The following is a 27,318-nucleotide window of genomic DNA, read 5'->3' as shown; positions in this document are numbered from 1 at the left end:
GCACAAGTTAATTTGCAATGTGAATTTGAAATGACTCATTCCTCATCATTACGATCTATCATGCAAAATGATCCATGGAACATGAAACTAATTAACTAACAGGCAAGGTAATGCACTTGTGTACAAAAAACAAGTGTTGAAGTTTTTGTAAGATCCCAGCATATGAATGACAGAGATCAGAGTTCAGTACCTTGTATGACACACAATTGTAACATACCACTTATACCCATAAAAACTCACTTTATGCAAGTAGCAAATTGACTCATGCTAAGCTGTGAAAATGTAGGTGTTACATGTTGATGCACTAAGTAGCAGTGTTTTGAAACATCCAAGTTGTAAAAAAAAAATGTAGAGTTATCACATGACCTTATTTGATTACAAGCTCAAGCACAAAACTTGGGAAAGAGCGGACCATGGGGGAGAAGGGAGGGATGGTGTGGGGGGGAGTGGTATTCACACAAAATGAAAAATAATTATAAATCATTTTCTGTTTCAGGCTCCTCGAAGGCTTATATATTTACTCGACCCATCGACAAATGAAGAAATACTGCTTCGAGTAACAACTCTCTTAGCGAATTTGACAACTGTTGCAAAGGACCAGAATTTGGATCCAACAATTGATTTGCCAGCAGAAGATAAAGCAGCTTCACCAGATACAATGTTAGTATTTTTAACACTCTTTGACATTGTAAGTGTGAATATTTATAAGTTATATTATGGAAAATCTACCATCCTCTATGGGCAGTGGATGAAGTTAGCCATTTTGAGATTTCATTCTTTATGTCGTATTCATTCCTTTCTGTGAGGCAGATGGAACAATTTTGGCATCACATTTCATTGTGGGGCACTTAACCTTCTGTGTGATTAATCACCACCACCACACGTGTTATTTGTTATATATTATTGTTATATTTTATAATCTCTTTATAACAATAACTCCAGAACAGGCAATAGCCTAGTCCTTAAAAGAAACGTGACAATGACCTTTTCTCATAAAGATGTGGAAATTCTCATATTTTTTGAATACACCGACACCATCTTTTGTTTTCGCAGTTTACTATAACATCTCTGAAAGTATTCTGAGCGAGCGGTATCTGCAGTCACTGTAGTGTTCTATTGATGTATCACGGTGTTGAACATTAGAGACTTCCAGCAAAACTGTGTGGTAGGAACTGCATAAAAAAGTCTATGGTAAAGCTGCAGATGACAAACCTTATGTAAACCCAGTGGTTCAAAGAGTGCAAAACCTGAGCGACTGACCAATGGAAACATGTAATATGTCCGAACTACGCTGTTCCCTATAATATGATGTTTTTACTTAGATGGATCTGCTTGGAGAGACAGTGAGGATATTAGTAAGAACTCTTTCACAGGTTACAAAAGCAACTGTCTTAAGCAGCATACATCAGCATGTGTAACACTACAGTATTATGTTTGATAAGAGATGTAATTGATAGTTCGTCTGAACCCAAAGGATCTGAAAGTGATATTGAAATACCTAGAAAAAAAATAATGGTATAGACACAAATTTGATTGAAAAGAAACTGATTTTCGTCCACTTAATCACGCATTTGATGAGTCACCTTCAGGACACAACCATCAACAAGAGTGTGATCGAAGCATCCTGTCATTCTTCATGTTATTTTTCATAGAAGATACTGTGCTGATAAATACACAGACTGGAGGTTTAAAGTGCCTTGATTTCTGTTTCATACGTGAAGTACACAAAAGTAAAAATATAGCATACATATCAGATAGATAAATAGATATAAATAAAAATAATAAATGAGCGTCAATTTATTTATTATACTGAATTATTCATGTATCAACAAAAAACATCCACACACCTCGATTTCTATTTCCTTGAAGACTTTATTGCACATATACACACTAGAGGTACTGTTTCACACATTTCCAAAAATGGTTCACACCAATGAACATCTTCTCTTTGTGGCTGTCGATGGACGAAGTGTTGTGCCATCAAACATACATGAAAGGATGGACATTTCTGATTATATACACCTGATTTTGTAAGTTACATTAAAATTTTGAAATATTACTAACTGTGTGACAGAAATATGCTAACTGTGTCTGATGGACAAGAAGTTATCAAAATTTCCTACAGAATAAGAGCTTTTCTACGGATGTACTGTTTATCGAGTATCTGACAGTGATTCAGATTCCCTACCTAGCTTGAGCAGCGATAAAGGGAACTCGTCAGAGATAGTTGGGCTCCAAACTACAGCCACAGCTTTTGTGTGCATGAGGCATCACAAGAAGCACATCAGGTGGGGCGGCCCTGCCCGCTGACTAGGGTGTGCCGCAAAAATATCGTGGCCTGGCTCACCTCAGTCAGTATGTCATTAGTACCTGAAGCATTTAGTTACACGCCAGTGAATGGTAGTCTTGACCTTGCCTGAATTATGTTTGCGAATTGTACTTCTCCTTAAACTGTTGTATACACTTAAGATGACTTTGCTACACTCTGAACTTCTTTTTGTTGTCCATTCACTTCTTGAACTACTATGTGAAAGTTGTTATAAACTGTGTTCTACCCAAACAGTGGATAGAAAAGTGGCAATGAGAACTGTCTCACAGTGCAAGTATTCCAGTGAAGCATTGATCATGAGTTTCTATAGTTGTGGCAGCAGCAGTTGCGACAACAATCTCAGCAGCAGGAAAAATGGTGAGATTTCTAGCAACAGCAGTAAAAACAGTGAGAACTGAAACAGTAGGTGGCTGCATTTTGCTCGCCTCCCCCTCCACCGTTTGCTTGTTTTGATGAGGCAAATGAGACTAAGGAGGTCTGTCTCATCATTTTATTCTTTAATGGTAGGCAATTTAAATAACTGTCCCTGAACATCACTATGCACTCTTATTGTCTTCTAGTAGTAAACCGTATAAAATAAAGTAAAAACTATGCCCACTCTCCGACGCTAGTAGTTTGACTTTTTCTGATGTTTGTGGTTTATAGACTGACTATTGTGGTTACCCAGCTCACACTGTTGCAGCTAGGCTCAAGTGCAATCAGTGTGTTAAACAACGTAATCTGTGTTACGCAGCATAGTCAAATGGTTCAAATAGCTCTGAGCACTATAGGACTTAACTTCTGAGGTCATCAGTCCCCTAGAACTTAGAACTACTTAAACCTAACTAACCTAAGGACATCACACACATCCGAGCCCGAGGCAGGATTCGAACCTGCGACCGTAGCGGTCGTTCGGTTCCAGACTGTAGCGCCTAGAACCACTCGGCCACCCCGGCCGGCACAGCATAGTCCTTTGGTGTTGACATTGTTAGTAGTATTAGTCACCATAGTGTTCTCCGATCAACTAATGACTTCCAGTCATCATCTGATTTACTGCTCGAACAGTCCACGGGTATACTGCCGGTTCATAGTGTCCAGCAGGCACAATATTTCGGTGATCAGACGTCACCATCGTCAGGTGTGCTGACGAACTGAGCTCCTGAGGGCGGGCGGCCGGGGTTACCTATGGGCATGATTGTCAGCAACATTAGGGCACCTACTTACTTGCTGGCAAAATATCTGGCTGAAGTACTTAGCCCCTATGTAGGTAAATGCCCTCACCATATCCGTAATTCCGTGGATTTCGTGAAACGTCTAGACAACTTCAGACTGAAAGACACTGATATCCTAGTGAGCTTCGATGTGGTTTCACTATTCACCAGGGTGCCTCTACGAGCATCAGTTGAGCTTATTGGGCAGAAATTTGACGAGAAGACCACCGAACTCTTTAGGCATGTCTTGTCCTCAACGTATTTTCCTTTTAATGGAGAACACTATGAGCAAACGGATGGAGACGCAATGGGCAGCTCACTCTCAACGGTGGTCACGAATTTGTACATGGAGTGCTTCGAGGAGGAAGCCTTGGCATTAGCCAAGTGGAAACCTACTTGTTTTTTCCGTTATGTCGATGACACGTTCATCATCTGGCCCCATGGTAGGGACAAGCTCCTGGATTTCCTTACACACCTAAACTCCATACATCCAAACATCAAATTCACTATGGAGACTGAAGCAGAAGGAAGATTACCATTCCTGGACGTCATGGTCAAGAGAAAAGCTGATGGTACCCTGAACCACAGTGTGTACAGGAAGAAAACACACACTGACCTGTACCTGCATGCAGACAGCTGCCACCACCCTTCTCAGAGGAATGAAGTACTGGATTGGATTGGATTTGGATTGTTTGGGGGAGGAGACCAGACAGCGAGGTCATCAGTCTCATCGGATTAGGGAAGGACCGGGAAGGAAGTCGGCTGTGCCCTTTCAAAGGAACCATCCCGGTATTTGCCTGGAACGATTTAGGGAAATCACGGAAAACCTAAATCAGTATGGCCGGACGCAGGATTGAACCGTCATCCTCCCGAATGCGAGTCCAGTGTGCTAGCCACTGAACCACCTCACTCGGTAGAATGATGTACTAAAAACACTAGTACACAGGGGGCGCAGCATCTCAGACGCAGAGAATCTGCCCCAGGAATTGGAACACCTCAAAACCATGTTCCGAAAAAACGGGTACTCGGAATGGCAGATTAGACACGCTCTCCGTCCCACCACCACAGCACAACCTGTGGAGACTGATGAAGTCATGGAAGAAGAGGTAGCCACTGCCTTTACTCCGTACAATGGCGCACTATCGGGGAAAATTGGCCGTATATTAAAGAAACACCGAGTTCAAAACCATCTTTTGCCCGCCCAATAAAACACGGGCATTACTGGGAAGTGTGAAAGATGACCTCAGTTTGCGGAAGGCCGGCATATACCAAATTCCCTGTGAGTGTGGGAAGACTTATATCGGACAAACAATACGCACCATCGAAGATCGTTGTCAAGAACATCAAAGACACACTCGACTGAAATATGCAAATAAGTTGGCATTATCAGAGCACTGTTTGTCCGAGAAACACGAGATGGATTATGAGCGTATCAAGATACTGGCTCAGACCTCTAAATATTGGGACAGCGTTATAAGGGAGGCTATCGAAATTCGCACCAGGGAAGATCTTACCAACCGAGATTGCGGCTAGAATATCAGCAAGGCTTGGGACCCGGCATTGGATACAATTAAGAAGACTCTCAGCAAGAAGTACGAACTGGCGACCAGGGCAGACGTAGCAAGCACATCAACGCTACGACAGATTCCAATGCCCACGGCGGAGAGAGTGGCCCGCGGGGGGAGGGGATTTAAATCGGCCGCCCGCCCTCAGGAGCTCAGTTCGTCAGCACACCTGACGATGGCGACACATCTGATCGCCAAAATATTGTGCCCGTTGGACACTATGAACCGGCAGTATACCCGTGGACTGTTCGAGCAACAAATACGACGGGAGAAACTTTAGAATCACATCTGATTTACTGATCACCCTTTCTTCCAGTAGTTCATTGACATGGGTTTCAGTAGATAGTACAGTATCTAGTGATCTCACCCCCTCAGCGTTGATAGACTCACACAAATAGAAGTGTTTTGTCACTCTTGGTGTGTCCCAAAGCGGGTGGAGCCTCATGTAATGTTTTCCTCCCCATCATTGTCAAAGGATGACAGAAAAGTTCACGCAATCAAATAATGTTCAGATTGCAGCCCATAGCATCGACACTGTCAATGTCTCTTTCTGTGATGTCATCAGTTTTGAATGCTGCAGACCGAGACACCTCCCATGTGTCTGCGTCACCAGCCATCAGCATGCTACGTGCTATCTTGCTGGTACACGTGGCTGCAGCAGGCATGATGCAACATCTTATGTTGCGACTGGATGTTAATAGGGTGATGATGGATTCCACTTGGGCATAGTCATGGCCACCTCTCTAATTAATGAGGACACATACCAGCACATTGACACCCCGCAGCTGCTGTCTCCTCAGTGCAAAGTGGTGATGTACAATTGCGAATTGATCCCATTGTGGGGTCAGATTGTAGTCCATGCAAAGTATGAAAATGGAGTTTGGCAGCTAACCTTGCTAGCAGACAACTCGCATTTTTGGTTTTGACACTTTTGTGATTTTTGGTTTTCAGTTCAGTACCAGGTAAATCTAGTTTCAACTGTAATCCCAGCCACAGAACGTAATATATTGTGTGCACAATTTAAGCAGCTGTTTGAACCTACATTATGTTCTGCAACAGGATTGCAGGTCCACATATCCTTAAAGCAAATGGCTGTCTCCAAGTTTTGTAGAGCCTTCAGTGCCTTTTGACATGCACAAGCGAACTAGACAGGTTGCAAAGTGTTGGTGTTACATTGTCAGTATCATCTAGCCAGTGAGCTATGCCCATTGTTGTAGTTAAGAAAGCTAATGGATCACGTGTAATTTGTGGTAATTTTAAGTTTACCATTAACACTAAAATAAATGTGGTGATTAATACAATGTTTGGCATGTATCATTATAACTAGTTGCCATTTGTGGTTGCAAGCACCCCACTGTATTTCAGAGATACCTTTAACAACTTGTGTAAGGTATTTATATGATTTGTTAATTACCAGGGCTACATGGGAGCAGCACCTGCGCAACCTACAGATGGTCTTTGAGCAGCTCCAAGTCCATGGTCTGCATTGTCCCCTTGACAGATAAAGTTTCTTTGAGCCGAGTCTCAATCACTAGGGATATATATTAAGTAAAGATGGGCTCACACCTGTACGGAATCATATAGACACAATCACTAATTTACTGGTTCCTAAGAACCTCAAAGAACTGCTGTCATTTCTCAGCAAAGTAAATTATTATGCCAAGTTTATTCCCAGTGCAGCCCACATTTCCCATCATCTCAGTCAGTTGTGTAAAAAAAGGTGTTAAATTTGTGACAGAAAGCTGTCTCACAAATATGGCATGGCAGAGAACGGCCCATTGCATCTGAATCTAAAACACTATTCACAAATTGAGGAAAGACTGTTGACTGTCATATATGGTATCCAGAAGTTCAACGCATGTCTTTGTGATACAAGTTTAACCTTATCACTGATCACAAGCCTCTTGTTCCACTGTTCAGCCCCATTTAAAACTTGCCAATAAAACAGCAAAGTGGCTGCAATGGTGAGTGTTCTTTCTAAGTAACTATGCCTATGATCTCCATTAACTGCAACCTTTCAGTACTCCAACTCTGATGCACTTTCCCGCTTGCCATGTGGCTCAGATGCTGAATTTGATAGGCATGACTTGGCATATTTTGCCTTAGACCCAAATCAGAGCACATCCTATCATGAATTTCTGATTGTGGCGCATAAAGCAGCAGCAGAAACAGGCCTTCATCCATTCCTCCATGGGGTGTTGCCTGTTGTAGTACAGGGTTGTCTAAGGGCACCAACCCAATATAGCATACCTATTATTCCTTAAGGCACAGGGTTAACATAACTGAGGCAGTATTCTTGTTATCTGTGAATGGTGGGGGGTGTAATTTCTCCCACACTCCACCCCTGCATACTGAAGCACATTCACAGTGCACATTGGGAACTGTGCAGAATGAAAGCAACAGCAGGGTGTCATGGATTGGCCTGGAGTGATGCTGCCAGTGAATGCACCATCCAGAACTGCCATACCTGCACCCACTACAAGTCGACCCTGGCACAGAATTTCTTCCCTGGCCATGCCCTGACCACCGCTGTCAAAGAGGGCATGTAGATTTTGCCAGTCCAATCTGAGGTGCAGTGTGGTTGCTAGTTGTTGGGGCCCCCTGTAATTTTCTTTATGTACACAGATGGCTACAACTACTGTGGTAGCTACTATTCTTACCCCATCTGTCGTTTTACCAATAGAATGGCCACCTTCCACCCTGGTTTCCAATGGCCCTCAGTTGACAGCATCTGCATTGCAGTATTTTTGTCAGCACAATGGGACTGAGCACCTGACCATCACCCATTACTTTCCTGGGACCACTTTGGAAGAGGAGCAGATAGTCAGGACATTCAGGGCACAAGTGTGCAAAATAATCTAGATAGCCGATTTCAGGAAAGCACTCAGCAGTGTCCTCTCCTCCTACTGGCCCACCTTCATAAATGAACATGGCATTGCCAAAAATTTTCCACAGGTACAGACCCTGCTCCATTTCTGACCTACTGTGCCCAGCTCAACTGGCTCACTGCCCCTGCACACAGTGATATTACCATGTGTTCTGTCACAACTGGGTGTGTCCTTTTGACCAGAATCCTTGGTGGATCCAGGGCATCATTGGTCGCAATAGGGAATGGCAGGTGCTTGAGGTTCAGGCTGGTCAGGAGCAGTTGGTCCAACATCAGAATCTGCTCCGGCCACAACGTGGTCTCCTACCCCTCTTTCCCCTCCAACACTGACTGGGCATGACTTCAGCAACCATTCTAGTGACAAGCCAACTAACATTAATGGAATTGGAGCATTTTTGGCATGTTCTGCCTACAGAGGTCGAATTGTTGGTTCTGTCTCCGCCACATTTGACACCCACTCCCCTACAGGCTGGCCCACCCTGCATCCTGGAGCCTGTCATTCAGATGGGACTCCACAGAAGGTGCTGCCTTCTAACCCAACTGATCATGTTGAGGACCTACTAATGGAGCCTTTGTTGGGAATTCCTGCATCTCTCTCTACCTCCTTCTTGGGCGAGGGCAGCACAGGCTAGGCTGTTTAAAAGTGGGGGAGGTGTGTAGTATCCGGCAGTGATTCATATTCCCCACCTAGCCCAAGTATCAATAGAGAGAACACCTCAGAGATACTACGGCTCCAGACCACAGCTGCAAAATGTACCCACACAAGGCGCTGCAGCCATGACAAGCTCATTAGGTGGCACCACCCGATGACAGGTGTGTGCTGCTAAATACTGTGACTCATCCCAGTCAGTATGTCATTCATGTCATTGAACAGTAGAGTTCTGACATTGTTTCATTTATGTGTATGATTTGGATTGCTCCCTGGATTTTTTTATGTGCTTAAGTTGACTTAGCTACGCTCTGGACTCATTTTGGTTATCCATTCAGTTCATGAACTCCACTGTCATTTACCTCTGGAACTGCCTGTTACTTCTGCCAGTCTCTACGTTACTACCAGTGTGAGTTGTTATAAACTGTGTACTTACTGCAAATAGGCAGTGTATCCTCCTTCTCAAGTAACGAAGCACTGAGATAGTCTAGCAAAAGATCGCTCATGAAGCTGTCAAATAGGTCTCGTGTTCCAATAACAGTGAAGTTAGAAAGTCTTTAATGTGGTTGATAATGAACACCGGTATGTGAGTACAGTGTCACAGATGATAAGTATATTTTTTTCAGCATGTGAAGTAACAGGATGATTTTGATTACAAAAATACCATAAAGGAAGACTGTATCATTGATGTATTTCATCCATCATGTGCATCAAAACAGTATGATCTGCACGAGAACAGAAAGTATTGGACAGTGTGTGATCCAACAATATCTGCTTAGCTAAGATCAAATTTGTTTATTTCTTTAGAAGAATGAAAGAAAAAAAAGTTTTCACAGTATAGTATCGACTTGTAAATATGAAGGAGCATTGAACTATGGATGTGTATTGAAAGTAAAACATGACTATCAGTATGGGTTACCAGAATCACATCAGAAACTATTGTAAGAAAACCTATCTTTAAATCTCTGTAGATTTGTAACAACCATTAATTCACAGTCAACCCTCAAAGCCAGGAATTAATTTTTACACGTACAATAATGTCTCTCTTGGTGGTGACAAATCTTCGAGCAGCATATTGAGACATCATAGAAAACACCCCAGAAATATTCAGCACATGGCAAGGCAGGCTGGTCAGGTAGCTCCAGCCCAGATGCAGGCTATGTAGTGTAGGTAGTTACATCAGGCATCAGTGATGTAGTACTCAGCTTGACATGTAGCAACTGCATCTACAGTTGCCAAAGAGTTAACACAACTAAACAACTGTTCTTTGTTGAACACATCTCCCATTCCCCTCATGGACAATTTCGACAAAAATGTGCTGAAATACTTAATCAGAGTGTATAAAAGTGTGTAAAGTTACTCTTGGACTTCCTTTCTATGGTCAATGCTAGCGCCACCTACTGGCCTTCATTTACCTGTTTGATAGTTTAGTCTCCACACTCAGTTTGGCACTGGTTCTGTTTGAATAGATGACAGCACTGTCAAATATGCCTACATGAGATGAGATTTGTATTGTATTCAGTCTGTATGCTCACTTTTCTGTGCTTTGTACTGAAGTTTGATTTTTGTGTAAGTAAGACACTATTTGAAATTTCTGTATATTGGAATACTTAGATTCACACTTATGTATATTTTCTATCATTAATGTCATGTAAACTTCATTCCACGCCTTCAGTCTAATAATGAGATTTTGAAACGCATAACGCTTAACAAATAATTGTGTGATCAAGACCTGTCTATATCTCAAAGTTATGGCAAATGATGAAATGTCGAATACTGTTCTCTTTCTGTGGCCCCTGTCTCTTGTTACCACTTCCCAAACATCTTTTTTCTGCTGTTATCTATGTTTTACCTTAAAACAGTTTAATTAAATTTATTTGGTTAACCATTCATATAGCAAGCATAATACATATTGTAAGCCTTGTGCCAACACCTCTGTACATTATGAAAGGATTGAGGGACTTAAAACTATGTAGTCAAGTCTCTTTAAAATCACAATCATCATTTTTACAAAAATATTGTAATATTCTATTTAACTGTTATTGTTTCATTTTTAACAATCCAGAATGTATTGCTGGAAGCCTGGTTGTCTCTTTTAAAAATCCGATGAGACTTCCAAGCCTCATTTTCTCATCAGAAGCTTATGTGGTTGCCACCCCTGAGATATATGTAAGCATGAACAATGTTAAATGTTTAAAAATTGCAAATAACAGACAAAGATTATCTTCTCCAGATTTACAGAGCCTTTTTATGGTTCCTATGTGATGATGGATGTACAGTTAATGGGCATATCAGACTAAGACACCTGTTGGTATTGTATACAAACCACCACAAAGGAATAAAGCTGACCACAGGAGCATTTAGAAACAGCTCTGGTCCCAGCCTCCACAATGTGGCAGGCAAGCCACTACTTTACCTTAAGAGGCAGCTGCTTATGGTGCAACGAGCATGCAGTGTTTACTCCATAAATGGTTTACACACATGCCACACTGCTTATTGCCTACACATGGACTTCTGCAGTAATTGTCTATAGTCAAGGACCTCTGTTGAGATTTGTACAAATATGTGTAGTACATAATAATTAAAGTGAGTGAAGTGTTCACACAAAGTGTAAATTTTCAGTGTCATAATTTTTCACCACATCCATCTTGTAATGTTTTAGTATGGATAGTAAAGACCACAACAAGCACTTAAACCATATCGTGTTTATCAAGATTGGCCATATTTTGGTGTTAATTATTGGGGTTCTCAAACAGCTATTTCAGCCACTTTTATTCTTCAAATAAATGCTAGTTTTTTAAATGAACAAACTGATGTAATTTGCATGTTTTGAATCATTGATGTCTTAAGGCATAACTTAATGTGGTATCTCGCCTTGTACGAAGACAGTGTTGATTGCACAAAAGTGAATACACAAATAATGTGTGGTCTTCACCAATCGACATATTATAGGTGCCTCATCTAAGAGTTAAACAATCTATTTGCAGCTTCACAATATGTATATTCACTCATAAAATTCATCATAAATGGGCTAAGTCAATTTGAAAATGGTAGTGGTGCCTGCAGGTAAAACAATAGGAGCTCTTTATTAGCTGTGACCTTAAGTTGTTAATAGCTCTCAATGTTTTTCGTTGTGTAGCTATAAAAATCTATGATGATGTGCCTGGTATCATAAAATATCTACAAGGTAGGACAGCAGATTTTAAATGAAAACTGAATTGTGTTCTCTGGATAACTGCTTCCTATCACTGGAGAACTTTTAATCAGAAATTAGTGGCATGTGTACTATGGAAGACAAGAATGTTTACTCTTATTGTTTCACCAGCACAAAAATCATTACATTTTAATAAGTTTGAGCCTCTGTGTCATTTAGTAATCCTAACAGGCTTAATACATTTGAAAATACAAAATATGTCAGATTGTGAGCTGACTGGTATTGTGTGTTCATATACAGATTATGAGTTACCAGTCGACATTATATTCTGGGTACTTGCAAGCAAACCAAACAAGAGTAACACTAATATGTTTTCCTTCCTAATAATTATGATACCTTTTTCCTCATTTTTTTCTAGTGCACAGTTTTTAAAAAAATACATGCATTATTCATATGTTTGGAAGGAGAGACAGCATTGGTCTCTTTTTTTTTCCGCAAAATCGATTTTTGGTCACTTAGTGACCATCCTCAGTGCTAGAAGTTAAAAATTTTCACATAACGATCAGAGAGTATAAAACAGAAAATCACAACTACATCTGCATATGAACATAACAGTTGGTAGGAACATACCTGTAACATACAATTTAAATTGGTAGGCACTGGTGTCAACAAGCTTAGAGCGATCACATAAACTGAGGCCGCTGTTTACATGCACTTGTTCAGCAGACCTTGGTGTGACAGGGCTTGGAACGCCCTCTATGTGACATGTGTCACGTGAAGACTTAATATTACTGGTTTTGCGAGATATTAACACTGAATAACTCTTGTGCATTTGTGAATCATGAAGTAATTCACTCTGACAACTTATTATTGATCTGTTTTATGTTTTGTAAGTTTGTTTTTTAAAAAACAATATGCCAATGTATTTTAGATGTTTCCTTCCCCCTTCGTCTGCTATGTGTTTTACGTACATTTTAAATTTGAATTACTTCATGATTCACAAATGCAAGCGTAAAGGGGAGAATTCCTAATGTGTAGTACAAATGAGAGTACCATCTGCCAGAGTATATATGCACAGTACTGCAGAGTATATATGTCAGTGTAGGGGATAAGATGCATCCCAAAATGGAAGAAGATGCAGCAGTGCCAGTTAGGGGAACATAGGAGATCCAGTGCTAGACTCTGAGTCTGGCAGAGGTTTGGAAATTATGCAGTCAAACAAGGCAGTAGATATAGATAACTTTCCCACAGAAGTATAATAATCACTTAGGGAAGTGGCAATCAAACAATTATTCAGGTTGGTTGTAGGACCTACCTAACTGGAGAAATGCTGTCCAAAATTTGGTACCACACCATCCAAACAATTTTGCGGTTAGCAATGACAGATAAATGTAAGTATAATCACACAATCTACTTGACAGATCATGCATCCCTGTTGACAGCCAGAATAATATTTAGCAGAATGGGAAAGCAAATTTAGAATCTCTTATATTCTTGTAAGTTTGGGTTTAGGAAATGCAAAGGCACCAGAGAGACAGCTCCAGTGCTATGCTAAATAATGGAAAAAAGGAAGGCCTGGGTTTAATGTACCATCAACATAGAGGTCATTAGAGACAGTGCTCGAGCTCAGATCGAGAGCGTTGGTGGGAAGGAAATTAGCTCTGCCCTTTCAGAGTAACCATCTTGGAATTTACGTTAAGTGTTTATGGAGGCCATTGAAAACTTAAATCTGGATGGTTATATGGGGATTTGAACTGTCATCATTCTGAAAATGAATCCAGTCTCAACCAATGCGCCGCCTCACTTGGTGTCAATAATGGAAGCTAAACACATTCAATGTAAAGTGTAGCAAGATGTTTGAATACCCCACAAAAAATAGGTATATGCTGTAGGGTGTGGCGGGAAATATGCAATATCTATAAGAACCAAGAGGAAACATTAAGAAAGGAAGATGAAGAGTGGAGTCCTGAGATACAAAATGGAGTAAGGCAGTGATAAATGATAAGATGTGCTGAAGGCATTAGTGTCCTTAATAAAATTAAGGAACAATTGTGGGACCTGTTAATTGAAATTAACAGGTTGTGGAACTCAGAACATGCTCTGAGAGGAACCAGAGAAATACCAAAGCAGTAGAAATGAGATTAGTGACAATAATAGTAACAGAATTGTGGATCATACAGCATGAAAGTGAAGGAAGTTTTCATGAAGCAAAATAACACATCGAGGAAGGCATTAACATGTCAGAAAAGGAACTGCTGCTGTCCAAATAATTGGCCGTATGAACCAGAGATGAATGTGTTGGTTACCCATTTGCACCCCATATTGTCACCCGTGTATGATGACGACTACTGCAATCTGGCAATGTTTGTTCTTGAAAAAAGAGACAGCATTGGTCGTATATTTTTACTATTGCAGAATCGATTTTCTGTCACTGAGTGACCATCTTCAGTGCTATATTGTATAACTTAAATTGGGATGCACTGTTGACACTATGCATTACGGCGATCACATAGACTGAAAATGAATCCAGTCTCAACCAATGCGCCGCCTCACTTGGTGTCAATAATGGAAGCTAAACACATTCAATGTAAAGTGTAGCAAGATGTTTGAATACCCCACAAAAAATAGGTATATGCTGTAGGGTGTGGCGGGAAATATGCAATATCTATAAGAACCAAGAGGAAACATTAAGAAAGGAAGATGAAGAGTGGAGTCCTGAGATACAAAATGGAGTAAGGCAGTGATAAATGATAAGATGTGCTGAAGGCATTAGTGTCCTTAATAAAATTAAGGAACAATTGTGGGACCTGTTAATTGAAATTAACAGGTTGTGGAACTCAGAACATGCTCTGAGAGGAACCAGAGAAATACCAAAGCAGTAGAAATGAGATTAGTGACAATAATAGTAACAGAATTGTGGATCATACAGCATGAAAGTGAAGGAAGTTTTCATGAAGCAAAATAACACATCGAGGAAGGCATTAACATGTCAGAAAAGGAACTGCTGCTGTCCAAATAATTGGCCGTATGAACCAGAGATGAATGTGTTGGTTACCCATTTGCACCCCATATTGTCACCCGTGTATGATGACGACTACTGCAATCTGGCAATGTTTGTTCTTGAAAAAAGAGACAGCATTGGTCGTATATTTTTACTATTGCAGAATCGATTTTCTGTCACTGAGTGACCATCTTCAGTGCTATATTGTATAACTTAAATTGGGATGCACTGTTGACACTATGCATTACGGCGATCACATAGACTGAAAATGAATCCAGTCTCAACCAATGCGCCGCCTCACTTGGTGTCAATAATGGAAGCTAAACACATTCAATGTAAAGTGTAGCAAGATGTTTGAATACCCCACAAAAAATAGGTATATGCTGTAGGGTGTGGCGGGAAATATGCAATATCTATAAGAACCAAGAGGAAACATTAAGAAAGGAAGATGAAGAGTGGAGTCCTGAGATACAAAATGGAGTAAGTGATCGCCGTAATGCATAGTGTCAACAGTGCATCCCAATTTAAGTTATACAATATAGCACTGAAGATGGTCACTCAGTGACAGAAAATCGATTCTGCAATAGTAAAAATATACGACCAATGCTGTCTCTTTTTTCAAGTATACCTGTTATCTGGTCGTTGTGCACAAGACAACATGGAGTCGCCAATCAATGTTTGTTCTCTTTGGAGTCTTCACACCTGGATATACCCATAATGATGCTGTACACAGAGCTGGGAGTCATCTGAAAAGGCAATATGGTGCCACACTCTAATGTCCAGTGTCATTGTTGGGTGCATCACTGTTGGGCAGCAGTATTGTGGAACAATAAGTCAGTTACATATTAGCCTCCTCCTGCTGCTGCGGCTGCTGCATCTCATTTCTGACATGTGTTGGTAGACATTTCTTTTCTTACATTCAGCACACATTTTATCACAAACAACCAACGTTCAAATTAAATTTCTGAATTAGGAGTCCGCACAATATTTCCTACTATACAGAATGTAGCTGGTGTTATTTCTGCATATGGTGTGCAGTTGTACTGAAATTCTCATGATTTGCATATCCAAGCATGTAGTACACTTCGTGGCAATTGGACATATATTGGTTGCCACTGTTGTGGTGTTGAAAGTTTAATGACCAGCAGTGTACTGGATCTCAATTTGAGAAAGCAATTTCTGAGAAAATATGCCACGACTAGAGGACTGTATGGAATTGAATCATAGACTGTAAGAAAAGCACAAAGGAAGAGAATTACAATGTTTCTGATGTGATGTTGTAGAAGGAGACTAAAAATTACGTGAACTGACAAGATAAGGAATGACAAACTTCTTCGCAGAACTGGTGGGGAATCGAACATACAGAAAATACTAATTAGAAGAAGAGGCAGGATGGTGGGGCAAATTCAAAAAAATCACCGTAGAAAGTTACAAAATATTTGAGCTTCCATCATCATCAGTATTCTGCCTTAGGGCAGGTCTCTCCATGCAGTCCTGTCACTTGATACCCTCTTTATTTTCTCCTATTTGTTTCCTATCCTTATACTATCCACCACCTGGTATCTTCTGCTTCCTCTTCTTCTTCTTCCATTTACTGTTCCTTCCACAGCATCCATCAGTAAACAATCTCTTCTCATCCAGTGTCCAAGCCAATTGTGTTTCCTCTTCCTGATAACCTTTAAAATTTCTCTGTCCTTACTCCTCCAAATCCACATCTCAGATGCTTCTATTCTTCTTTCTTCCTCTTTCCTCAGTGGCCATGTCTCAGCTCCACGTAATGCCATGCTCTGTATGAAGCACTTAGCCAATCTCTTCCTCAGGTCCCTGTCAATCCATCCACATAGAAGCCTCCTCTTATTAAATGCCTCTTTGTCAGTTGCTATACATGTTTTCACCTCCTTATTACATTTCATGTTGTCCATAATAATGCTTCTCAGATATTAGAAAGCTCTAACTTGTTGTTTCTGTCGTAACTTTATAGCTGTTCTTACTCTTCTTGCACTTATCACCTTACGTTTTGTCTTTTTCTTATTAATTCTCATTCCAAATACCTCACAGGTCTTTCACTCTCTGCCATTAACTCCATATCATCTGCAAACTGAATATGTTCTCTCTTCCTACCACCCACCTGCACTTTTCTGTTTTGCTTCAAACCTTTCTGAATATATGCTCCAAATATTTTAAACAGTATTGGGGAGAGACAGGACCCTTGCCTCACTCCTCTTTCAATTTTGCTTTCCTCTGTCATCTCATTTGCAATCTGTACTCATATATTCTGCTGTAGGTATAGGTTTTTATCAGCCTTCTGTCCCTCCAGTCGACACCATTTGAGCTCTGTTAAGTAGAAAATATTTTCAGCTTATGCATGTAGTACCCGATAGATGAGTGTGTAGTGCAGGACTTCTATAATGCTGAGATTAATATTTCAGGTCTGGCTAGTAGCAACATTTTTTTTTAATTTTTTATTTAAGTTCCAAATTTATTAATAAATGGATATTTTAAGTAAATATTGAATCATATTTTTTAATAAAAATAGTAATTTTAATTCTAGCACTGGTCATATGAAAACAAATTATAATTTATTTTCTATTTGATTTTTTCATTTTTATACCAAAATTTAATTTATTATGAATACTAGTTTTTTCATGCAAACAGCTACTGGCAGTTCTGTAAACCTGAAAATGTTTTGTATGTAAAAGAGCTTGAAAATCTTGTAATCTTAAAAATGGAAATTTTTTGAGTATTTTTGATAATTGCATCTTACTGCTTTAGGATTTCATGTCTGGGCACTGAGCTTCAAATCCTACAAGCACGAAGGAAGTTGATGAGTGCCTGTGTGTGTGTGTGATCCATTTCTAAATAGTTCAGTTTTTAAAATCACACCTTTTTTATTCTGTATATATTCTTGCTTTTTATTGGAATGGAGTACATGTCACAAGAGAGAGAGTTTTCATTAGAAACATTTTAAGAATTTTAATTTAAAAAGATTTTGATATAAGTTTTATTCAGTCTTCTAAACCATGATTATAAGGCACTGGCATACTCAAGTGCAACACCTCTCTCCCTTTCCCAAAATAGGGACAATAGCAAGGCGACCCAGAATCGTTTGTGATGAAATCTCATCTCAAATATCGCCCTACACCATGAAACTAATATGATTCTCCTCCTAGTGCAGAACCTGGATATTCTCTTGCTATTGCATACTGCACTTCTAGTTTTCGGTTTGGACTTTTTAAAACCCATACAGCACTACATAATTACAAAAAAAGTAACAGTGAACAAGTAAAAATGAACATGTCTCAAAAAGGACTGGCGAACAGTTTGCCAAAGAGAAATGAGTTTGTCTGTCTCTGCCTACATGAAATGAGGATACATCATCCTCATTAAACATGCATAGTTGAGCATAGCATGCTCACCAAAGTGAGTGCTAGTGGTTGTGAGAACTATAGAATTAACACCTAATTAAAAAGCCACACATAACTTGTAACAACAAGAAGACAAACCTCGTTATGGATGGCCAAAAAGCATACCTTCACATTTGTACAGCTCTGTGTGGATGTGCTTTGTGGCTATGCATCACAGTGTTGGTCTTCTTGTTGTTATTTGTTATATGTGGCTGTTAATTGTGTGTTAATACTGTAGTTCTCCCAATTATTATCACTTAATACATTTTATGTTTGAAGTCATGCACGTTGATCACTGTGTTATGCAAAACTATATGTGACACACAATTTGTTTTATGAGGATGAGGTATACATTTTTGGTGTCGGTAATAACTGTGTTTGAGACAGCACTACATCCAGTGCAGTTGTATAGGCTTTTATATTGTGACTCATTTATAATGCATTGTTATATTTTTAGATGCACTTGACAGTGAGCAAAGTTGAAAACAGTTAGTGCGTAATAAAGTACAATTTTAAAATACAGCCTGTCGGAACAGTGACCTCCTTTAAAATTGTATCTGGTGACATGTTTAATGACATATATAAATTAACAGATTACATTTGTGATTATAGCTAATTAATTATTTTTCAGCAGGTATGCAGCAATTTATGGCGTCAACATACGGGAAAAGGTGTTAAGTAAAGCATTTGTTCTCATGAATCAACATAAAAATGAAGACATCCGCTTCCAGGCGAGGAAAATTTATGATGTTATAAGATCCTGAAAGAGGGTTAGGTACAATGTATTTGAGGGCATCAGGTATCCAATGATCATAGTCACATCTCATTAAAGGTGTAAAGTGTATGCTGCTTGTAGACTGCACAGAATTGAAGTAGACATGTAATAGATATGTTGAAGGTGTAATGCATTATAAGCAGTATACAGAGATTGCCTAATGATGTCTCTTAAACACTATTGTACCAATAATTGCTGGAATTGAATTGGTGTAATATCACATTCAATGTTGATGTGTGACCATTTTTCTCGTGAAACTTAGCAGAATTTCTGGTAATGTAACTGTGTAAAGAAAACAATTTTACTGCTGTTGAAAGAACAGTGTTTCTTTCTTTCGTGTTTTCATGTGTCATTGCTATTTAATGATTCAAACAGAGTAAATTTTTCTGTGGCAATGCCTTTTATCAGAAGTGAAATAGTATATATAAACCTGGTATGAGAAAAGAATGAATGTTTCATATACACAAATTACTTGGTTGTGAATATTTATTAGGTGTACTTAGTTTTAATATGCTGCCAAAGCACCATTCATTTAGTCAGCAGTGTTGTAGATGGTGTAAGTGTTCCTAATTTGCTTAAATGCTGATGCATTTATGAAGTATGTGTGACTGTAGATTCAGTGTTGTTCAGAGAGAAAAAAAAGATCTGATGCTAAAATCACCATTAATAATTTGCAGACTGGATAATGTTATTTCCGCTTATAATACCAATAATCAAATTCTCAAGTTTGTGTGTTACTCACTTAGGTCTTTTCCCCTTCTATTTTAACATATTTCACTTACCTTCAGAATTCCATTTTCATATTCTTCTTATTTACCAGAGTTACTGCATTACTGATGATGCTATACATAAATTTAGCATACACATTTTATTTATGATAAACATGTTTTTTGTGATTTCCTTAACATATCACATAGTAACAGCTTCTCTACATTCCACCAATTGTGAAAAATAAAACCACAAATGTAAATAAATTATGAAGGTGCTTTTCTCCTGAATCCTTCCATCCCCCATTATCCATTTGAAGCAGTGCTGAATGTAACTGAAAGAGAGATTTCTGTGGAAATTGTACATTCCTGAATACTGATAAATGTGTGCGTAGTACACCACTTGACACCTGCATATATTAATTGAGCTTTTTTATTGCTCCAATAATATAACTTGTTGGTTTTAATTATGTGCTTCATCTTATGAGAGGAAAACTATAGTTTGTTATTTTGTAGACAGATGTTGGTGAATATTCAGTGGAATCTCACACAGCCAGACAACTGGTGAATTGAATTGCCCAGAGCTATTTTTGTAATTATTGTTGTAATTATTGCAGGTAAATTTAAATTAAAATTACTTACTATTTTGTAATATGCACAATTTGATCTGATATGTATGTAAATTTGCATAGATTCTGCCCCTGATATCGCTTATTTTCTAAATAAATAAATAAATATATATATACACACACACTCATATATAAAATAAAATTATCGTGTATTCTTAATGTAAATATAATCTTTGTGGTTGAATTGATAAGAGTCAGCCATGTGAAACTAATGTAAAGTAAAGTTTATGACCTGACTAGACATGAAAAATTCCATAACACATGTGGTTTTGCTTGACTGACACACAATGTTCGCTTCTTGTACTATGACTGATGGTGCTTCTGTGTTGCGTATTTAAATTTTGACTGTAATGCTATTTATCTGCCAATTTTTGTATGTAAATAGTTCATTTTATGATTACTCTGTTATATGTTACATTATTTTGAGTGTAACATATCAGAATTACTTAAATTATGATTTTTTGTTCCAATTTTCTGCCCATATTACAAGGCAGATGGTATCATGTCCCAATAATGGGCAAATGAAATGTACAAGTATCTTGTACTTATTGTGTTCTGCATTAATACACATTATTTTGGTTTACTTTACTTTGTATGATGTGAATGAGTGCCTCCTTCCCTAAAAAAATGTGAAGAATAAAGTAGATTAACAAAATATTTAAATAATAAAATATTAATAAAACGCAATTGCCTGCCTCACCAGGTGTGCACTCAATGTCTGTTTTATAGTTTTAGTCATTAACAACATTATTGTCATATTCTTGTGAAGAAGTGTTTTTTCGTGTTCTGTGGAAAAGACATGGTAGTTTATGATAAAACTTATGTGATGCATGAAGGTACTTTGCCAAACCTAGAAATAACTATTCAGTTTTCAAATAGTCATGTGTTTACAATCTCCATTAGGGGGAAAAATGTAACAGCAATGTAATTATTTATAAAAGATGTGGAATTTGTTATCAGAAAATATGTGACAAATGCTTTCTTCTATACATATAGCATAAGAATTCTATAACAAAAGAGGTTATATTGCAATATCAATGTATTTCATTTCACAGTACAGTTATTTCAATTTTTAGGTATGTGGATATACAATGGGACCTGTAACATAGGTCATTCAAATTTCATTCATATCAAATATTCTGAGGTTGCTGTTTAATGTATAGTGAGGAATAATAAAGACAGTGTTGGCAAAAAGAGGGTTGATCAGTGTTGTGTGTTGTGCATAAAGCAACATGATGGTTCAAACAAAGAAAGAAAAAATGTGTATTACAATTTAACAACATACTCTACACAACAAGTAAGATACACTGAGGTGACAATAGTCATAGGATACCTCTTAATATCATATCGGACCTCCTTTTGCCCAGTGTAATGCAGCAACTTGACTTGTCATGGACTCAACAAGTCATTGGAAGCCATCCATAACTGCGAAAATGTTATCAGTGCAGGATTTCGTGCACAAAAATGACTTCTTGTTTATGTCACATAAATGTTTGATGGGATTCATGTCGGGTGGTCTGGGTGGTCAGGTCATTCACCTGATTTGTCCATTATGTTCTTCAAACCAGTTGCAAACAATTGTGGCCTGGTGACATGGCACATACTCATACATAAAAATTCCAAATTTTGGGAACATGAAATCCATGAATGGCTGCAAATGGTCTCCAAGTAGCTGAACATAACCATTTCCAGTCCATGATCAGCTCAGTTCAATATAAACACAGCCTATGCCGTTAAGGAGTCACTAGACTAGCTTGCCTTATTGACTGCTTGGGTCCATGGCTTCATGGAGTCTGTACCAAATATGAGCTCCGGAGCACGGTAATAGCGTGAGCAGATGTACAACACATTTGGCTCACCCTTTACCAGATTCTTGGCACTGCCAAAGTCACACAGTTTGAGGACACCTGTCTCCGGGTCCAGCAACAAGTTCTGAGGTTTTATATCCCGATGGCAGATGCCTAATGAGTGAATGTACGCCAAGCTTCGAAACAGTTGGTACATGTACAACTTAATAAAACTAGTAGGTATAGTTTGCTTAGATTTACTGTAATGCCTTGCAACTTTGTACACAGTCTCTGGTATATACTCCAGTACAAGATTCAAGTAAACTTCATCTTTCTTGTCACCACTCGAAGAAGTACTTCAGTTTCACTATGTTACAATGTTCCAGGCGTCGCATAATTTGCAACTCCCGATTCTTGAACCTCTTATCCTGGAGCACCTTCCTGATGGCCACCATCTCTCCTGTATCACATAGCTTGGCCTGATAGACAACGCCAAAGCTGCCATTCCCAATGACTTTTGTGTCCATATAGGACACTTCCTGTGGTCTGTCAAGACCCTGGCCAGGGGTTGCTACTACTGTAGTCACCTTGCTGCCATCTTTGCTTTTTTCTGAGAAGTTCTTTCCTACAGGGCTCATGGTAATGGTCGACAGGCTTCACAGCTCTTACCAACTGAAATCAGGGCTCATTTGACCAGGCCATGGTTTTCCAGTCACCTAATGTCCAACCAATATGGTCACAAGCCCAGGAGAGGCACTGCAGGCAATGTCACACTGTTAGCAAAGACACTCATGTCAGTTGATTACTGCCATAGCCCATTAACACCACATTTCACTGCATTGTCCTAATGGATACATTTGTCTTACTTCCTACATTGATTTGTGCTGTTATTTCATACAGTGTTGTTTGTCTGTTAGCACTGACACCCCTGTGGAAACACTGCTGCTCTCGGTTATTGGTGAAGTCCGTCAGCCACTGTGTTGTCTGTAGTGAGAGGAAATGCCTGAAATTGAGAGATGCGGGCGTTCTGAAATAATGCTCACATTGACCACAGGTATCACAAAACCTTCTATTACTACCACAGGTTCTGTTGAAGTTCAGGTGAGTGTCCCACACAGCAATAATACTGCCACCACTGGTCTGTGTAAATCATTGAGTCCAGTGGATTTCATGCAGTCATGATAGCTGTGGAGATAACAGCCAAAATATCAGAAGATAAAATATTGTTGTCCTGAATGCTTGCCCAAAAGATGATGGAATATTCTATCTGCCAGTAAAACTTCAAGAAACATACATCCAATATCTTGTCGTATACTGATCGCTTCACTGTCCCTCGGCTACTATCCATAGATGCTCACGACAGTAGGACACAAACAGCTGATCAGTTTTACTGTCTCTCTGACGCTTATTCTCAGGTTCCAGGTCATAACAATTTACTCATTTTTAAAGTTACTTATGGCAGTGTATTTCCCCATTTGCAGCCTATACTGATACTAGAACAATTCCCCATCCATCTTGCTCCACTTATATGCTGTCTTTACCATTTCATGAGCCCACAACATCAACAGATGGCATTCAGTCTTGAGTTGGGCAGTAACCATAATGTTTTGACCCAGTGCAAAAACATGAGAACGACAAACTGTACTTATGTAATAATGTCTGACAGTGAGAAATGCTTGTAATAAGCTGCTCATGAGCTCTGCTTGGTAGCTATGGAGCACAATCATAATATTTCGACGAATGAGAGGACCATAACCTATTAGATGTGTAATGGAAAATACGGTTGTCATTACAAAGAAGAAGAAGACACAAAAAACAAATGAGAAAATCCATCTACATTAATCAGACATTTTAAAGAAGTTTAAAGTGAGAAGGGGGGGAGGGGTTGAAATTTTACTAAACCATCCTGTTTCATACTCTATTGTATGGGTTATAAAAAATAGAAAGAAGCAAGATTACAGAACAGAAATTACATTTTTGAGGAAACCAGCAAGATACACTAGAATACACATAGCTAAAGTACAGGGTTACAGTTACAGAGTGTTATATTCAAAATGCTTATGAAGAGTGCAACACCAATGTATTCCAAAAACAAAAGGTACATGTTTATCAGCCAAGGGAACAAAGATCATTATACCAACAGAAGAAAATAAAAAAACACAACATTATTGTTAGGAAGTAGAAATCATAACAGACTACACAGCTTAAAATGTAAAGGAAGAACAAAACTTAGGAGAAGCATACAAAATTGAAAGAAAACATCATTTATTTGGGAATACAGACAGCAGTCATTAAATGGTTGTTGAAAATTATAAATTTGTTCAAGGCAAGATTCAGAGAAATCTGAGATACCTCTATGATTGCTCAAGACCACCTAGTCTAATCAGTCCCAATGACAGGAAATAATTCAACATTCAGTTTACAGCTAGATTTGTGAGATTAACTGTGAGAGATTACCATAGTTTGTCTAAATTGAAACAGGATGGTGGTAGAAATATTTTGGACTAGAAACATCATCTTGTGTACATTGGGGTGAAATTCTTATATAGAGATGAAAAAAATGTCACAAGATCGAAAAGCTGGAGTACAGCATCAAAGCAACCATAAGATCGATGCTTGAAAAAGAGTTATTGTGTGGTTTCCAAAGGTAAGATCCAGTGATGCCACACTAAATGAGATATCGTACCTCTGTTGTGCAGGATGGAGGTGACAATGTAGTAATGATATATGATAGAGGAATGTTACGGCTTTATAATGCTTCCTGCAATAAGGCAACCAAAGTATGGGTTGGAGCTATATGACAATACTTGTAACATGTAAGAAGAGGCACTCCTAGAAATGCAGTTGGTTCAATAACAAACGCACAGTGTGCCATTATATACTGAAAGTGCAATAGGTTGTAATTACTTGCCAGTGGTTACAAAAGAGTACTAATATCAGGTCTTGCAGACCACAGGGCAAGTAATTTTAATGCTCTTCATAGTCTCCTGCCCCTTCCCTAACTTGATGTAATGTGGCCCACATTTTGTTCCTCATGGGCAGTCCCCACACACCACACCATCACTCTGGCTGCTCCTCTGTGACTTTGGTCAACAAAGTTAATTAGAATTGGAACACTTTCAAAAACATTTTTAAATCGTTAATAAGAAAATTAAAAGCTGAATGATATTTTCTCTGATAGTACCATGCAGAGCTATTCTTCCACACATCATTGAACATAACAAGTACAGCACATTTGTCAATGTAAATTTTTATAAAATATGAAATAAACTGTTTCCTGAGAATCTCTATTTAAGTACAAAGAAGCAGAAAGTAACTGTATCAAAAGGAAAATTCAGTTGAGAAAATATGCAGGTGAAGGTGACAGTATACACTGATGCACTGAGTCTGTTTCAGACAGTATTTCACTAATTGCTCCATCACTCACACTTTCACTGAAACTTACACTGAGTGTGCTGCCTGATTCAAGCAAGTATTATGGAGTTCCTTGCTGTCTGTAGAAGTATTCCTTGCCGAGTTGAAAGGAAATGGCATCTTCCATGCTGTTCACAGTCTCCCATCTCTCTGTCTTCAACAACAATATTTAACCAGTTTTCTAGTATCATTTCTAGTTTTTGTAGGTTTGTAATGGACTCTGGAATACAGTTTGTTTTGGGAAACCAATCATTCTGCATTCGGATACTCCTCCCTCTTGACATTGTGTCCCTGATAGCTGCTAGGGATAAGGGGCGTATTCAGTTAACAGCTTAACCTTAGCTCAGCAAGATACGAGGGTTGTTTTTTTAGCAAGGGCCGTTCGCGCGTATAGTCCCGTAGTTCATGCGGACGCCGCAACAAGCCACCATGCCACTTGCCGGCATCCTTCCCGTTCACACTGATGCAAGTTGCAGCTCTGTAGCTGACGTGTATGCATCACTGTGCTACTTTATAATGTTTACGATTATTGAATCGCCCGCCACGTGTGAGATACGGTCAGTGATAGGTTTTTTGACTGCGAGAAGCCTATCAGCTGCAGAAATTCATCATCAGTTAACAGAAGTTTATGGCTTGAATGCAATGAGTGAAGGTAAAGTGCATCAATGGGTTAGAGAGTTTAAAAATGGCCGTCAAAACGTCCATGACGAAGAACGCTCAGGCCAGCCCTCTGTGATCACTGATGATTCGTGAGGACAGAAGATTCACAATTTCCGCTATTTCTTTGGAATTTCCACAAGTTTCAAGATCGGTTTTGTACAAAATTGTGTCTGAAAACCTAAACTTTAAGAAACTCTGTTCTCGGTGGGTACCCAGACTCCTCACAGAGGACCACAAAGGGAAGAGATTTGCCACTTCATTGGACTTTTTGATTCGTTACGGGGAAGAAGGGGATGACATGTTGAGTCAAATTGTCACTGGAGATGAAACATGGGTATCCCATATCACTCCCGAAAGCAAGCGACAATCGATTGAATGGCGACACACAACCTCACCCGTCAAGGTCAAAGCCAAACAGATGCTGTCAAAGCGCAAGATTATGGCAACTGTGTTCTGGGACTTGCGCGGTGATTTGCTAGTGGACTTGATGCCACGAGGAATGACAATCAACTCAGATGTCTACTGTGCAACTCTAAAGAAGCTCCGCAGAGCAATTCAAAACAAAAGGCGCGGCATGCTGACAAAAGGAGTTTTGCTCCTGCACGATAACGCTAGGCCTCACACCTCTCAAAAGACTCGGGATTTTATTGATTCTTTTGGCTGGGAAGTTTTGGACCATGCACCATACAGCCCCGACCTTGCTCCTAGCGATTTTCACCTTTTCTGGTACCTGAAACACCATCTTGGCGGGCAGTGCTTCAATGACGACGATGAAGTGAAAGCGGCCGTGAACTTTTGGCTGTCGGAGCAGGCGGCCGAATTCTTTGAAGAGGGAATTAAAAACTTTGTTGTACGGTATGACAAGTGCTTAAATAAACAAGGCAACTATGTAGAAAAATAGGTAAAAGTGTGTAGAATCAGAAAATAAAAGTTTTTTTACAAAAGTATTTGTATCTTTTTTAAAAATAAAAACGGCCCCTACTTAAAAAACAACCCTTATAGATTAGCCTCCCCAGCAAGTGGACTCTTTATAGCAGCATGCAGCAACAATAAGTGTAGTGATTTCGTATGGACAAGGGTAACCAAGTAGGAAACTTATATTGACAATTGCATTCAGAGTCAAACAATTTGGCCATAGAGTTTTTCAAAGATATCCTAAACCCAGCA

The 27,318-nt window shown here is 39.2% G+C and overlaps 2 protein-coding genes across 7 annotated transcripts in view; one reads left to right on the top strand and one right to left on the bottom strand.

Moving 5' to 3' along the window:
- Positions 1-20,873, top strand: part of LOC126248388 (uncharacterized) — a 246,169-nt gene extending 225,296 nt beyond the window's left edge. For 4 of the 6 annotated variants that reach the window (XM_049949338.1, XM_049949335.1, XM_049949336.1 and 1 more), the window contains 2 exons: positions 497-660; positions 18,811-20,873. In XM_049949338.1, coding sequence (XP_049805295.1) covers positions 497-660; positions 18,811-18,943 — 297 coding nt within the window. In that variant the 3' untranslated portion in view covers positions 18,944-20,873. The remainder of the gene's footprint in view (positions 1-496; positions 661-18,810) is intronic. The other 2 variants (XM_049949339.1, XM_049949334.1) reach the window with 1 other exon arrangement.
- Positions 20,874-22,024: 1,151 nt separating this feature from the next.
- LOC126249277 (glycogen synthase kinase-3 beta-like) lies at positions 22,025-22,715 on the bottom strand. Its single transcript, XM_049950930.1, is given in 2 exon segments — positions 22,025-22,424; positions 22,426-22,715. Coding segments are annotated over 2 exon segments (675 nt in total). The 3' UTR covers positions 22,025-22,039.
- Between the last annotated feature and the right edge of the window lie 4,603 nt (positions 22,716-27,318).

The sequence above is a fragment of the Schistocerca nitens genome, chromosome 3, assembly GCF_023898315.1.
Source record: "Schistocerca nitens isolate TAMUIC-IGC-003100 chromosome 3, iqSchNite1.1, whole genome shotgun sequence".
Taxonomy (NCBI): domain Eukaryota; kingdom Metazoa; phylum Arthropoda; class Insecta; order Orthoptera; family Acrididae; genus Schistocerca; species Schistocerca nitens.
The sequence above is the reverse complement of the archived record's forward strand: the minus strand, read 5'-3'. Positions and strand labels throughout refer to the sequence as shown.